The sequence below is a fragment of the Sturnira hondurensis genome, unplaced genomic scaffold, assembly GCF_014824575.4.
Source record: "Sturnira hondurensis isolate 20B ecotype Veracruz unplaced genomic scaffold, ASM1482457v3 Scaffold0004474, whole genome shotgun sequence".
NCBI classification, from domain to species: Eukaryota; Metazoa; Chordata; class Mammalia; order Chiroptera; family Phyllostomidae; genus Sturnira; species Sturnira hondurensis.
The window spans coordinates 16,708,738-16,721,976 of NW_028077105.1; the positions used below are offsets into that span (position 1 = coordinate 16,708,738).

At 38.1% G+C, this 13,239-nt stretch overlaps 2 protein-coding genes across 5 annotated transcripts in view; both read left to right on the plus strand.

Annotated features, from left to right (window-relative positions):
- The window catches only part of MCM9 (minichromosome maintenance 9 homologous recombination repair factor), a 72,799-nt gene that overhangs the window by 6,093 nt on the left and 53,467 nt on the right, over positions 1–13,239 (plus strand). For 3 of the 4 annotated variants that reach the window (XR_005066443.1, XM_037045857.1, XM_037045855.1), the window contains exons 4-7: positions 119–200; positions 6,180–6,380; positions 9,861–9,986; positions 11,588–11,707. Coding sequence is in view for 3 of the 4 variants with exons in the window: in XM_037045857.1 (XP_036901752.1) it covers positions 119–200; positions 6,180–6,380; positions 9,861–9,986; positions 11,588–11,707 (529 nt within the window). In the remaining variant the exon portion in view is untranslated. Of the gene's footprint in view, positions 1–118; positions 201–1,763; positions 1,816–6,179; positions 6,381–9,860; positions 9,987–11,587; positions 11,708–13,239 lie in introns of those variants that run through there. The other variant, XM_037045856.1, reaches the window with a different exon arrangement.
- Positions 6,947–7,288, plus strand: LOC118986751 (40S ribosomal protein S15a-like). Its single transcript, XM_037045859.1, has one exon. The coding sequence runs from the start codon at positions 6,947–6,949 to the stop codon at positions 7,286–7,288; it is 342 nt and encodes a 113-aa protein (XP_036901754.1).

Sequence of the window (13,239 nt, forward strand, 5' to 3'; positions counted from 1 at the left end):
TAATTATATTATATGATAATACCAGATAAATAAAAATGGTAATTTGACAAATTGTTAGGTTCAGAATACTTAGCATGTATTTAAGCATATTTAGCATCTGTTTTCTTTTCTCGGCCAGGTTCAACGGCTGTCTATTGGAAGTATTCCACGATCTATGAAGGTTATCCTAGAAGATGACTTAGTAGACACTTGCAAATCTGGTAAGAATTAGCTTTTGTTAACTTATACAAGAAGTCTTAATATATTGATATGGAAAGTCATTTTTTGTTTTCCCAAGAATGAGTGTGAAGACTTGATTGCTTACCTTGAAAACAGAGGCTGGCATGCAGGTGGGATGTGATAGCAGGAAAGAAGCTGGGTTGGAGCTTAGCTATCTAGTCCAGCCACTTATCTTACGGATGAAGAACCTGACTTGCCTGGGGTCACTTGGAAAGTTAAGTGACAGAACTGGAACACGAACCCAGATCTACCAACATCTAGTCCAGGACTCTCTTTGGTGGTACCGTAGCTTAACAGCAGCATCTTTTAAAGGTGTTGGTTTTAGTGGGCAATTATATAAGATGCATCAGAGACTGTGACTCTTGTCAAATGGTACTGCAGCCTTGATGGTGTCTAAATGAAAGGAAGTGATTTTTCCTCTGGGTTCTGTGTCGGTGACACCATATTGGAGTCACATTGATTTTGGTCTTATGTCTTCTAAGGGTCCTCAGTATTTCCACTAGCCAGATGCCTGAATTGGGAGGGAATTTGAATCATACTGAAAGAACTGTGGGTGTTTAGCATGGGTAAGCCTCAGAAAGGACATGACCATCAACTTCATTTGTTGGAAGATGGACATACAGAAATGGAATTGGAAGTACAGAAGATGCTGTTGGGTTTCAGTGAGCTGGAGGTGCAGGAAGGCAGACTTTGATTCAGTAACCACTGATCAGAGGTGTCCAACATGGGCCTCAGATGGTGGTGAGTTTAAGCAGAGGATGTACAACATCTTGTTAACTATTTAGGTCTCATGATGAGATGGTCTACAATGTTCCAGGCAGATTAAAGACTTTGTGAGCCTAGGTGCTCCAGAAGCCTAGTTGTGCTGATGTCATTCATAGTTATATCTTAGTCTTTAGGCCAAACAAACAATTCCTAAGCTCTCCTTTGCCCCTCTTAAGTCAACTTGTCCCCCCTTACTCTTCTCACTGGGAGCTTGGGAAGAATCAAACTTAAAAAGCATTTGTGGAAGGGCAAGGATTAATCTCAGTCCATGCCTATAAAATGGAAGTGTTCTACACTGAATTTTAAATTATTGTTTTTATTTTTAAAATGGTAGGGAAAGGTTTTGTTTGGAAAATTACAATATTAGAAAGTGTTGTAAATCAGCAGTGTCAGCCAAGGGAGCCAATACTATTCTCTCTTCTGTAGTATTTTATGAGATACTCTGAACAAAATTTGATATTTTTTAAATGGATGTATTGGAGATAGATAGCTTGTATCTATAATGCAAAAAGAGAATGAGAGAATAAAGGGGGCTTTCTTCAGCTATTGGTAGAGGGTAGGACTGTAAAGTTTACAGGGCAAGGGTAAAGGTCAGTGAAGGGTAGAGATCACAGGAGCAGACTGCTTTCACAATGATGATTTTAAATTTATATTTATTTATCTATCTATCTATTTATTTATTTATCCATCCTCACCTGAAGATAACGTTTCATTGCTTTTAGACAGAGGGGAAGTTGAAGTTGTTTAATCAAAACATCGATTAAAGAGAGAACCATCCATCTGTTGCCTCCTGTATGTACCCTGACCAGGAGGATCAAACCTGCAACATAGGTATGTGCCCTCACTGGGGATCGAACCTGTTACCTTTCGGTTTATGGCATGATGCTCCAGCCAACTGAGCCACAATGGCCAGGGGTCTCTTAAGGTTTTAATCAAAAACTTTTTATAACCAAAGTACTTGATGTTTTCCATAGATCAACATAGGTATCATCATGCATTCTTCTCCCTCACTGTCATCTTTCCATACTGACAAAGACTCTACTATAGAGCTTGATAGTCTTCTGGATTTTTAGACATTCAAGTTGTCCACAGAGCTATAAATCTTTTATAAGCTTCTCTTAGAAACCTGTTCCCTTAAAGCCACTATCTTCTGTTTCCTACATGCATTCCCACACCCTGTTCAGACCTTTGTCTATGAGGAGGATATGAAAACTTATCCTTTCTCTGTCTTACTCTTATTCCAAATAACTTAAAACCTGCCTAACAAGCCCTGGTCACATAGCTCACTTGGTTAGAGCACCGTCCCCATATGCCAAGGTTGTTGGTTTGATCCCAGGTCAGGGTACATACAAGAATCAACCAATGAATGCATAAATAAGTGAAACAGCAAACAGATGTTTCCCTCTCTCTCCACCACCCTGCCTCTCTCCAGCTCTCTCTTTCTCTAAAAAGTTGATTTAAAAAAATTGCCTAATAATTTCCACTTCCTTTTTTAAGAGATTTTACTTATTTTATTTTATTTTTTTGGAGAGAGAGGAAGGGAGAGAGAGAGAAAGAAAGAAATGTCTGTGTGAGAGAGAATCATCCACTGGTTGCCTCTTTGTGTGCGCAACCCAGTGGGGACCGAACCCGCAGCTTAGGCGTGTGCCCTGACCTAGAATCAAACCACAGTCCTTGGCTTTGCGGGCCATGCCCAACCAACTGGGCCACACCCATCATGGCTCCACTTTCTTTTTTAACATTTAAGTTAAATTGAAGGTGGGTCAGAAAATGGAAATGGTTGCCAAACCTTAGCTGAGTAGAAGCAGTTACCTTTTAATTTACCTCAATATTCTCCACATTAAATATTTCTCATTTTCTCTGAAATGCCCTTTATCTCTATAAACAATGAATAGCACAGGTGTGTGTGCTGGGCAGTAGCAGCTACATCTGATCTTATTCCATGTCCCAGAATCAAAATTGCTTCATTTCACCAAATTCCATCCCTTCCCTTTTCTTAACCTTAAACTTCTCCAGATGCCTCATTTATGAAATATTTACTGAGATAACACTAAAATGATGAGGCAACACTATGGAAATGAAAGTTCAGTATCTAGAGTCAAATAACTCTTTATCAAAAGAGCCCATCCAACCAAGAATCACCAACTCATAGTTTGAAATTTATGTCAAATACATTAACAGTTTATAGTTATTCAAAGAGTATACTAAAGAAATGACAGGTTTGCTCATGGATTTCCTGATAAATGGACAATCTGGGTCAAAATACCTTGTTCACATAGGATTCCAGATTTTAACCCAAATTTGTAATATCTGTGTCAGCAAAGCAATTCTTGTATGAGCTTAGCCTGAACATGAAAATATTGTTTGATATAAAATAAGGTGTTTCCATACAATTTCTTTAACTGAATTTTTTCTGCACTGAAAAGCTCTTAAGGTATTTTTCTTTCAAATGTCTCTAATAAATAAGAATGTGTGGAAGCAGTCTATCAACAGCTTTTTCATTATCCACAGCTACAAACTTGTGAGAATGAAAAGACAATAAACCCTCACCCTTCAGGGATTTACAGTCTGGTTAGGAACCACACACTGACTGGCACGCAGGGTGATACAGTGGAGGTTGTGTGCTGGTACATCTCAGGGCAGTGGGTCAGAGGCGGGTCTGACTAGGGATGGCTACAGTGGAAAATGCACTTCAGAAGACAGTGTATCACAGAGAGACTAGATTGTATGATAGTAAGAAACATCACTTTTGGAAAATAACATTGTTTACAATTTTTATGATAGAAAACTAAAATGAGGATCTGTTGCCTGGGACTATACATATAATTGTTCTGATGGTTATGTGAATCTGCCATTCAAAACACATAATATATTAAAAGCTTTTTTAAGGTATTGGTTGTCTATAAATATAAGGTAGATTTAGTATAATAACAACTACTATTTATTGAGCACTTGTATTTCTAGATATTATGTTAAGTAATTTACAAACATTATTAGACTTAATTCTCACTATATTACTGTGATATAAATGTAATCAGTCCCATTTTATATAGCTCAGCAAAGTTAGATAACTTGCCCAAGGTCACAGGCCCCAGTGAGTAGTGGGGCTGGGATTTGAATCCAGAACTGATGAGTTAGTGATCCTGGCCATTCTTCAGTACTCCACAGCTTCCAGTTATCAGACTGCTTATTGAAGGCAGATTTTTGCTAGTATGTGCTGTATCTAAAAGTTAAGTTCTGTATTTGACTAATTGAGAAAGAACTTAAATATTACCCATTAAAATGACCATAGTACAGGACCATTACAAGTCCTCTATAAAGTGGCCCCAGTCATTTTCCTTTTTATTTTTTCTTAAATATTTTTAATTTATTGATTTGAGAGAGTGCACTTTGTTGTTACATGTATTTATACAATTCATTGGTTACTTCTCATATGTGTCCTGACTGGGGATTGAATTTACAACCTTGGTGCACTGGGACAATACTCAAACTAACCTACCTGGCCAGGGCCGCCCTGGTCATTTTCATCTAAAAAATTTGGAGCAGACAATATAGTAAATGATTGTTATTCTTGATTGGGTTTGGAAACAATCCAGGAAGTAGCTCAGGAAGAATCTTGAAAATTTATAAAGCACCTATTTAATTTGTTTGTTACAATGAAGTTTCATTTGGCTAGAAGTTGGCTTTTTATTATGTGAATTGCTGCCGTCAGTTCCATACATTTAGCATTTTGCAGAACACGTCAGAAAATCAAAAGCTCTTTGGATTACATGTTGCACATTGAAATTTAGAGAGTATAAGGCATTTTGTATCAGCAAATATATATTTTACACAGCCTTAGATATAAAGTTCAGAGACAATATTTTGTGTAAGACATAAACAGGATTGGCTTTGGAATATGTCCAACATCTTCTGTTCAACAAGATCGAACTCTTTGAGGATTAGGTTTATGTCTTTTGGTGGGGGTGCTTTTCTCCAGTACCAAAATATTGAATGCCGTGCATTTATAAAGACTTGTTATTGCCCTGGCTGGTATAGCCCAGGCCTGCGAACCAGGCGATCGTGGTTCAATTCCCAGTCAGGGCACATGCCTGGGTTGCAGGCCAGTTCCCAGCAGGGGACACACCAGAGGCAACCATACACTGATATTTCTCTCCCTCTCTCCTTCCCTTCCCCTCTAAAGATAAATGAATAAAATCTTTTTTAAAAAAGCAAAAACAAAACAAAAAAAGACGTTATTTTTTTTAATTATTTTATTTATCTTGAGAGGGGAAGGGAAAGCGAGAGGAAGAGAAACATCAATGTATGGTTGCTTCTTGTGCATCCCCTGCTGGGAACTGGCCCCTGCCAGGAACTGGCTTGCAACCCAGGAATGTGCCCTGACTGGGAATCGAACCGTGATTGTCTGGTTCACAGGCCCGCGCTCAATCCAGAAGACTTGTTATTGATGCATTGAATTATATATAATAATAAGCATAGATGTCAGTGTTAGGAAAAGACTTCTGTAAACTACCCAAGTCGTCTTTACAAAAATGTATAAAAGTTTACTACTTTGTCTGTCAGAGAACCAACCACAAAGGAATAAGCAGGGTGGTGTGCTGGGCTTTCATAGTCTATTCAAACTTGCTTTAATGTAGAACAGGTATTCATTCATTCATTTCTTGGTTCATTCATTTTTTTTGTTGTTCACTAAAAAAAGGCAGTGAATTAAATGTTAACAAATGTGTTAAGTAAAAGTAATATATAGAAAAACTAAAACTAGTATCAGTCATCACAATATTCTTTCCTGACAGTAGACTGATTATAGTTTAACCTTTTGGTTGCAGTTCTCACTTCTTTAAATGAGACTATATGGCTAGAGATTTTGAGAGGATAAACATTTCATTCAGTGTAATAATGACAAAAAAATCATCCAGTAAACTATTTTCCCAGTGAAATAATAATTTGGTGTGACACATTAAGAAAAAATGCTGACTTTAGCTTGAGCTGTGCAGATACAAGTACCTGTTTTTAAAAAATCAGTAGCCCAATGGTTTTTGATCCCAAATTGTTCTCTGAACGAGTGTCAGATGAGTGTACAACACTCTACATCCTGGTCAGGAAGTGGTTCGTGTCTTAGCTCTAGTCTTTGTCATGCGAGTCTGTACCCAAAATGTAGGATGCCATTGCTGGACTCACTTCGTGCTTTTCCCCAGGTGATGACCTCACTGTTTATGGGGTCGTAATGCAACGGTGGAAGCCCCTTCAGCAAGATGTGCGCTGTGAAGTGGAGATAGTCCTGAAAGCCAACTATGTGCAAGTCAATAATGAGCAGTCTTCAGGGATCATCCTGGATGAGGAGGTCCGAAAGGAATTTGAAGATTTTTGGGAACACTACAAGAGTGATCCCTTTGCAGGTGTGTGATTAAGGGCATAAGCTGATAACCATCAATAACATTTCATTCAGCAGTTAAACATGTTGTCTGTGATTGGGGGGGCAGGCTTACATGTTCCATAACTCAGTGACTCAGTTCATAGGACAGTAGTGTCAGTCAGTGCCTCTAGCCACTGTCTCACCTGAAACCCTTTTCTGGCACCGCCCTTTCTATTTAGAGATCTTGAAGACAGGCCAAATTTCAAGAGATTTTTCTTTTATGTCTATGTGTTTTAACATCTTGTGCTATACCAAAATAGCTTCAGAATTTTCTACCTTCTTTACCAGTTAAATATACAGTTCCTCCTTTAATAGGCAAAACTCATCTTATTATGACACCTCATTCTATTAAAGTTAAAGCCATTCTTTCTTTTCAGATATCCTTTAAATTATATGGGCATGTTCACGCTATTCTGAAGATTTAAAAATAGGAGATAAGTAGAAAAGAGATGATGAGGGATGGAGAGATGCAAAAAAATAAGTTTTGTCTTCACAACAAAAATTTTTTGTGATGCTAAGCTCTTTCCACCATCTTTCCATGCTCCTGTAATGGTGCACACAAACGTCCTGCCAGATGCTCTCAAAAGGGTCCACAATGCCCCAAACAAAGGCAAACGCCAGGTCCTTATCAGGCGGTGCTGTAGCATTGTCTGGTGCCTAACTAATGATGAAGCATGGTTGCAGTTTGAAATTATTGATGATCACAGAGCTGGAAAAATTGTTGTGAACTTCATGGGCAGGTTAACCAAATGTCACGTAATCAGCCCCAGATTTGATGTGCAACTCAGAGATCTAGAAAAATGGCAAAACAACCTGCTTCCATCCCATCAGTTTGGTTTCATTGTGCTGGCAACCTCAGCAGGCATCATGGGTCATGAAGAAGAGAGATGAAAACACACAGAGGGGAGGGACATCCTGAGATTCTTTTTCTAGGGATATCATATATATGTGCAAATAAAATGCCTCAGGTGAGAAGAATGAAGTATATGTGTGTGTTGTGGGTAGAGTGGATGAAGGTGAGGATCTATATCTGACAGGGTAGCTTCATTTTGATAGTCTAAAGCCAGGGACTGGCAATCTAAAGCCAGCTAGTCTAAAGCTTGAGTGCTTAGCTCTTGGAGATTGACCTGCTTCATTAAGACCTGATACTGTGGGTGTTGACTAGGAAGAGCCACAGGCTTTATTCTGATTTACAGTGACTTCAGGGATTGCAGGACCCTGGTGCTTAGATACTGGATAGAAACCCAAACCCAGAGATTGGAGTCCGTTGGGCCGTCAGCCCACTCTGGAGTGACCTATTATCTTAGATCTGAGAAGTCCTCTTCTTCGGGTAGCTGAGGGCCATAGCCACACAATTGACATGGTCTAGAACCAGAAATTTGGGAGGGAGGGAGGGAAGGATGGGAGCTAGTATCCATTTTAACACATTTTCTTCCATGGTGTAGCCATGGGAACTTCTATAGTCACGATCCAAAAAAATCAAGTTTTTCAACTTTAGACAACAAATTAGGGGAATGGCACTTGAGACCTGCCTTTGTACTATATCCTTTGTGTTGACTACAGGGTAAGGAAGTCTTAAGTTCAGAAATAAGCACAAGTAATGTGGGTAATGTATAATAGTTAACAGTTAAATATATAGCTGCTGCTCTGTGCCAGGTATTGTTTGTTCTTTGAGCTGTACACTTACTAACTCCTTTGATCCTTGATAATTCTATATGGTACCATTATTGCCTCCATTTTACAGGTAAGGAAATGGAGGCAGAGAGGTTAAGAAACTTGCCCAAGGTCAGACAGCTAGTATGTAGTAGTACCAGGATTTGAATCCAGGCTTCTGACATATGAGAGTCACTGAGTCCACCTTTACTCAGCAAAGCTGGCTCGTTGGTTTAGTTTTGGCCTGGATGTCTCCCAATAGCCAGTTGCTTTGGGGGGCTCTTCCTTCTTTACTTGTACGTGTAATCTGCAGATTCTGGTCAGAATTTATCTGCCTGCTGCCAGCTCTTCTCTGCTTAGATCCCAGGACTTCATCTTTTCTCCTCTGGGCTTTTCTGCCTCAGGAGTTAATGAGTTAATGAACTTCCTTCCAAGGTTTACTTAATCCTTTTTGGTTCCCTTCTTTTTTCACCATTTCTGCCAGCCCAGGTCATAACACTGTAGCTAATGCCACTGAGTCAATTTTGATTCAGTACAAAAAGTAGCCTTCGTGTATTGGGCCGTACATTGTAGAGGACGTCCCTTTCCCTTCTTTGGTGGTTTGTTGCACAGGAAAGTTTCTAGAACTGGAACCATGAGCTAAAGGAGTACTTGTACGATTATTTTCCTCCTCAAAACAGCTATCACTAAACATGAGTACAAACTGACATAAGTATAAAAGAAACATGCAAATTAGTTATCAGCATGCGGACATTAACACTGGTAACATGAACATAAACACAGTACCATCACAGTAGTGAATTCCTTGTAAATTAAGAGAGGCTCAAGAAAGGCGTGTTAGAATCTCATAGGTTCCTCTGTTGGGTGGTTAGGCCGGTAACCGATTGAAATACCAAGTTTATTCATGGATGGGATAAGCAGAGTCTTGGACTGAAAAACTGGTATTCTGGTATTTAAATTAAAGCACATGATCCAAAGGATCTAAGACCTCCAGCTTTGATTGCTAGAGTTGAAATTTATGATGATTTTAGTATCCTGATACCCTAGTAACTTATTCTTAATAAAACTGAATTTACAAAACTGCTTAGAGGAGGGATGTCATCTCATTTTCACAGGGAGGGCGGGGTGCATCAACCTCAGTTGCCTTCGAAGGGCTGATAAAATGTAATTTTGGGACCGTATAATGTAACTAACTACTCCGTAACAGTTAAGCAAGAGCTTGCAGCTGCTGCCCAGTAGAAACAAGATGCCAGCCAATAAAACCGGGTGGAGGGAGGTATTTGGCCTCAGGGCCTTGTGTTTGCCATTTGTGGCTGAGAGCAATATGCTGAACTGTCTCACAGGGTGGATTGATTTTATTACTTTTCTTACACCTCTGGAGAAGCTCCAAGTATCTGTATTTAAAGGTTTTTGGCTGCCACAATCCAACTCACTGTTCTGAGATCAAACACTTTCTTTTTATTTATACAGTAATTTTACTGAAATTACTGTACAGAAAATGCAGCCAATGTTATTTTTTAAGGAATAATGTTAGCCTGATGAAGGAGAAAAGGAGATTCTTTTCTGACCCCTCTAAAGTGTGATAAATTTATAGAAACTTAAATAGATAGCACCAGGAATAAAGCAGACTTTTCATCTTATGACATTAATAAGGGGAACTAAGTTATTCACTCCTTTTAGTCATTTGGAAATGGTCCTCTTAATCATTTTAGGTGATGGAGTATTATAGGAAGGTAGGGTAGGAAGGAAATTTTTGTTATGATTTCTTGAAAACTGTTGTTATAACTTGTAATCCTTCTGCCTTTCCTAGGAAGGAATGAAATACTGGCCAGCTTATGCCCTCAGGTTTTTGGGATGTACCTAGTAAAGCTGGCTGTGGCCATGGTGCTGGCTGGTGGGATCCAAAGGACTGATGCCACAGGAACACGAGTCAGAGGTCAGTGCCTATTTAACATTTCTGAGAAATAGCAACACATATAAGGAGAAAAGCTAGAATGTTTTTTCCTAAATAAAAATTGCTTTTGAGCTTCATTTTCCAAATGTAATGTTTTAAAGCTGACAGTTGTCTGGTTGTCTAATAATACTTAGCCCAGCATCTATATATCAGGAGCTACTTTCTAGAATTCCAAAGACTAAAAGAAATCCTAAGTTTTTCAATGATTATATGTAGTTTTGCTCTACCCTCTCAGGGTGCCACAAAATAAAATCTTTATATTTCTGTTATTGGCTGTGGTTTTTTACTAGTTCCACAATCTCTCTTAAAGAGGAAAAGATTAGAAATAGCATTTTTTAATGGCTCCAAGCCAGTGTCTCTCCATGTGTGACTGTCAGTGTGTTGCTCTCAGACTGCTGCTCTCAAGTCACCTGCCTGCTGATTCTCCTTCTGCTGGTGGATTGCAAAGGTGCCACCTGCCATGTGGTGCTGCTGTAGTTCATGCATTGAGGCAAAGATTACTCTAAGTATGTAATTATGTCCAAATGGCAGAAGGCTCTTTTGCAGCTAACACCCTTAAGTGACCTGAATCCGGCATAAAGGTTTATTATGGTCTTCGTGTAGGCCATACGAGAGCCATAATAACCATAATAACCTAAACCAAAAAAATACAAGTACATTCTTGTCAGTCATGCTGTTAGCAGGTACTCTAAATCCAGGCAGTACAATGTAGACTAGTAAGTGTCATTGGGCTTATGTGTATGGTGTTTGATCAGCTACTGTTTGCAAGGCAGTCTGCTTAATGCTGCACCTAAATAGGAGTTTACTATTAATACACTTAGAAAATACTCAAATATTACTGAAGAAGTTTGTTTGATCAGTGAGATAGTACACACCCCTATATATTCATGTTCATGTGTGTTACATTTGAAAAATAAGAGTACTTTTAAGATAGATACTTCATTAAACTAAAAATTTTCATACAATGAAAGGTTTCCACTTAACTGTTAGAATCATAAATGATGTTATAGTGCCCTGGCTAGTGTGGTTCTGTGAATTGAGCACCAGACCGCAAAGCAAAGGGTCACCAGTCTGATTCCCAGTCAGCGCATGTCCCTGCGTGGCGGGCCAGGTCCCCAGTGGGGGGTGCTCAAGTGGCACCACACACTGATGTTTCTCTTCCTCTCTTTTTTCCTCCCTTCTCCTCTCTAGAAAATAAAGTCTTAAAAAAATACAAATAAATGATGCGATAGTTATATAAAGCACTTATAAAGTCCTGCTTTTAAAAAGGTGCTTAAATAAAAAATCAGAAAATTTATAAATTTTTTTAAAATGTTAAACATAGGCCTGAATATCTAGAAATAGCACAGAATCTATTAAAAGAACTGACTTTAAATGTTGCATTCAAAAACTATTTAAGGTTGTTATGATGATGGTTAAATTTTCTAAAGATACTCTAGTCAAATTGTTCCTCAAATGGCCTAAGTGTATAGCAGAAACACTATATAAAATACAAATGAACCATTTTTCTTTTTGATTAATTACACTCGTTTATGGGTCTTTTCATAGAAATTTAAAGTTTTACATTATTTGCTCTGTCCTAGGTGAATCTCATCTTTTACTGGTTGGGGACCCTGGCACAGGGAAATCTCAATTCCTCAAATATGCAGCAAAGATTACACCAAGATCTGTGCTCACCACAGGAATCGGATCTACTAGTGCAGGTATTTTACGTGACAGTTTTATTTAATGTCACTACAGAAGCTAACACAATGTGTTTTTTTCTTTTTTAATTTATTGATTGTAGCGATAGAGAAGGGAGAGGTAGAGAAAGAGACCATCAGTTTGTTGTACTTATTTATGCATTCATTGGTTGTTCCTATATATGCTCTGAGATCAAATCCAAAACCATGGCATGTTGGAACGATGGAAAAGTACCTACAATGACATGAATTTCAAGCTAATTTTTGAGAGTTACTGCCAAAAATTAAGGAAACATATAGCAGGTCTTTTATAGCACTAAGAAAATATTTTATAAGTTCCACCATTACTTATTTTACAAAAACTTACTCCATATATCTTTTTGCATCTTAGTTTTGAATGATCCTGTTCAGTTTTCTTATTCTCTTCTAGTGATTACCTTCAAACTTACTTATGCAGGAAGAAGTATGTTTTCCCTAGCATTCTTTAAAGATACAGCAAACAGAATGTTGAAATAAATTATAGAGGAGGGGAAGAAGTCTTACTTTACATAAAATAGATAGATGAGGTCAAGCTGAGGGCACTTCCATGCTCATAGATCTCACAGGCAACGGTAACTCCTATGGAAAATTCTTAGGTAGAAAATACCTTGGTATGTGCACAGTGTATTTTCATCATTGCAGTGTGGAGTTTTATTCATATGTTGTAATAATTCTTCAACAAGTACATTTAAAAGCCTTTGCAGATAGAATTTCAAGATTTGATGACAAAGTGACTTTAAGAAAAAATTATTTTAAAAAACATGTTTTGATGCTATTCTGTTTTTTATGCCACAGTCACTAGGGACAATATTTCTTCTGTTATTCTGTAATAGGCCTTTGATTTTACACATTCTGTAAATGTTATTTACTACTTTTTAGGGAAGCCTAACATCTGTGGCCTATGCTCAAATTTGAGAAGATTGTATTTTAAATTTATCATAAAGCATCTATTAATGGTAATGGTCCTCTATAATGACAGCTCAGTTCTGAGATGCTCTCCGGCTTTGGAATGTAACTGACCAGTACATTAAGAATTGACAAGAAAGGGTTTGTGACTTGAGAGGCACAGATCAGCTTCAAGATACTGGAAGGGAAGTAGGCAAGAATATAAAGAACATTTCACATATATTTTAAAATTCTTATGTTCCAGTGTTCTAGAGCTGTATAAAATGATAGCAACAAACAATAAAGGTGATCCCCAAGTAGTAATGTGGAATGTTTCCTAACTAGGAAACATTGGACATAAAAATGGAGTGCCAAGAAATGAGTCTGTTATCTCGTGAGCTACTAGTAATTCCAGAGTATTCGGACAGTTTTAGAGTGAATGGCTACTGATTCACTGTATTAGCACTTTGCCCTTTTCTAAGTGCCAAGATCATAATCCAAGTATGAGGGAAAAAGACAGGTAGAGGGAATATAAGTTATTTTAGAACTACAAAAAAGTTATTGCCACTTACATCTACCAAAAGAGCCAGACTGCCCCTTCTTCAAACTGTGCATCACAACTCAGTAGA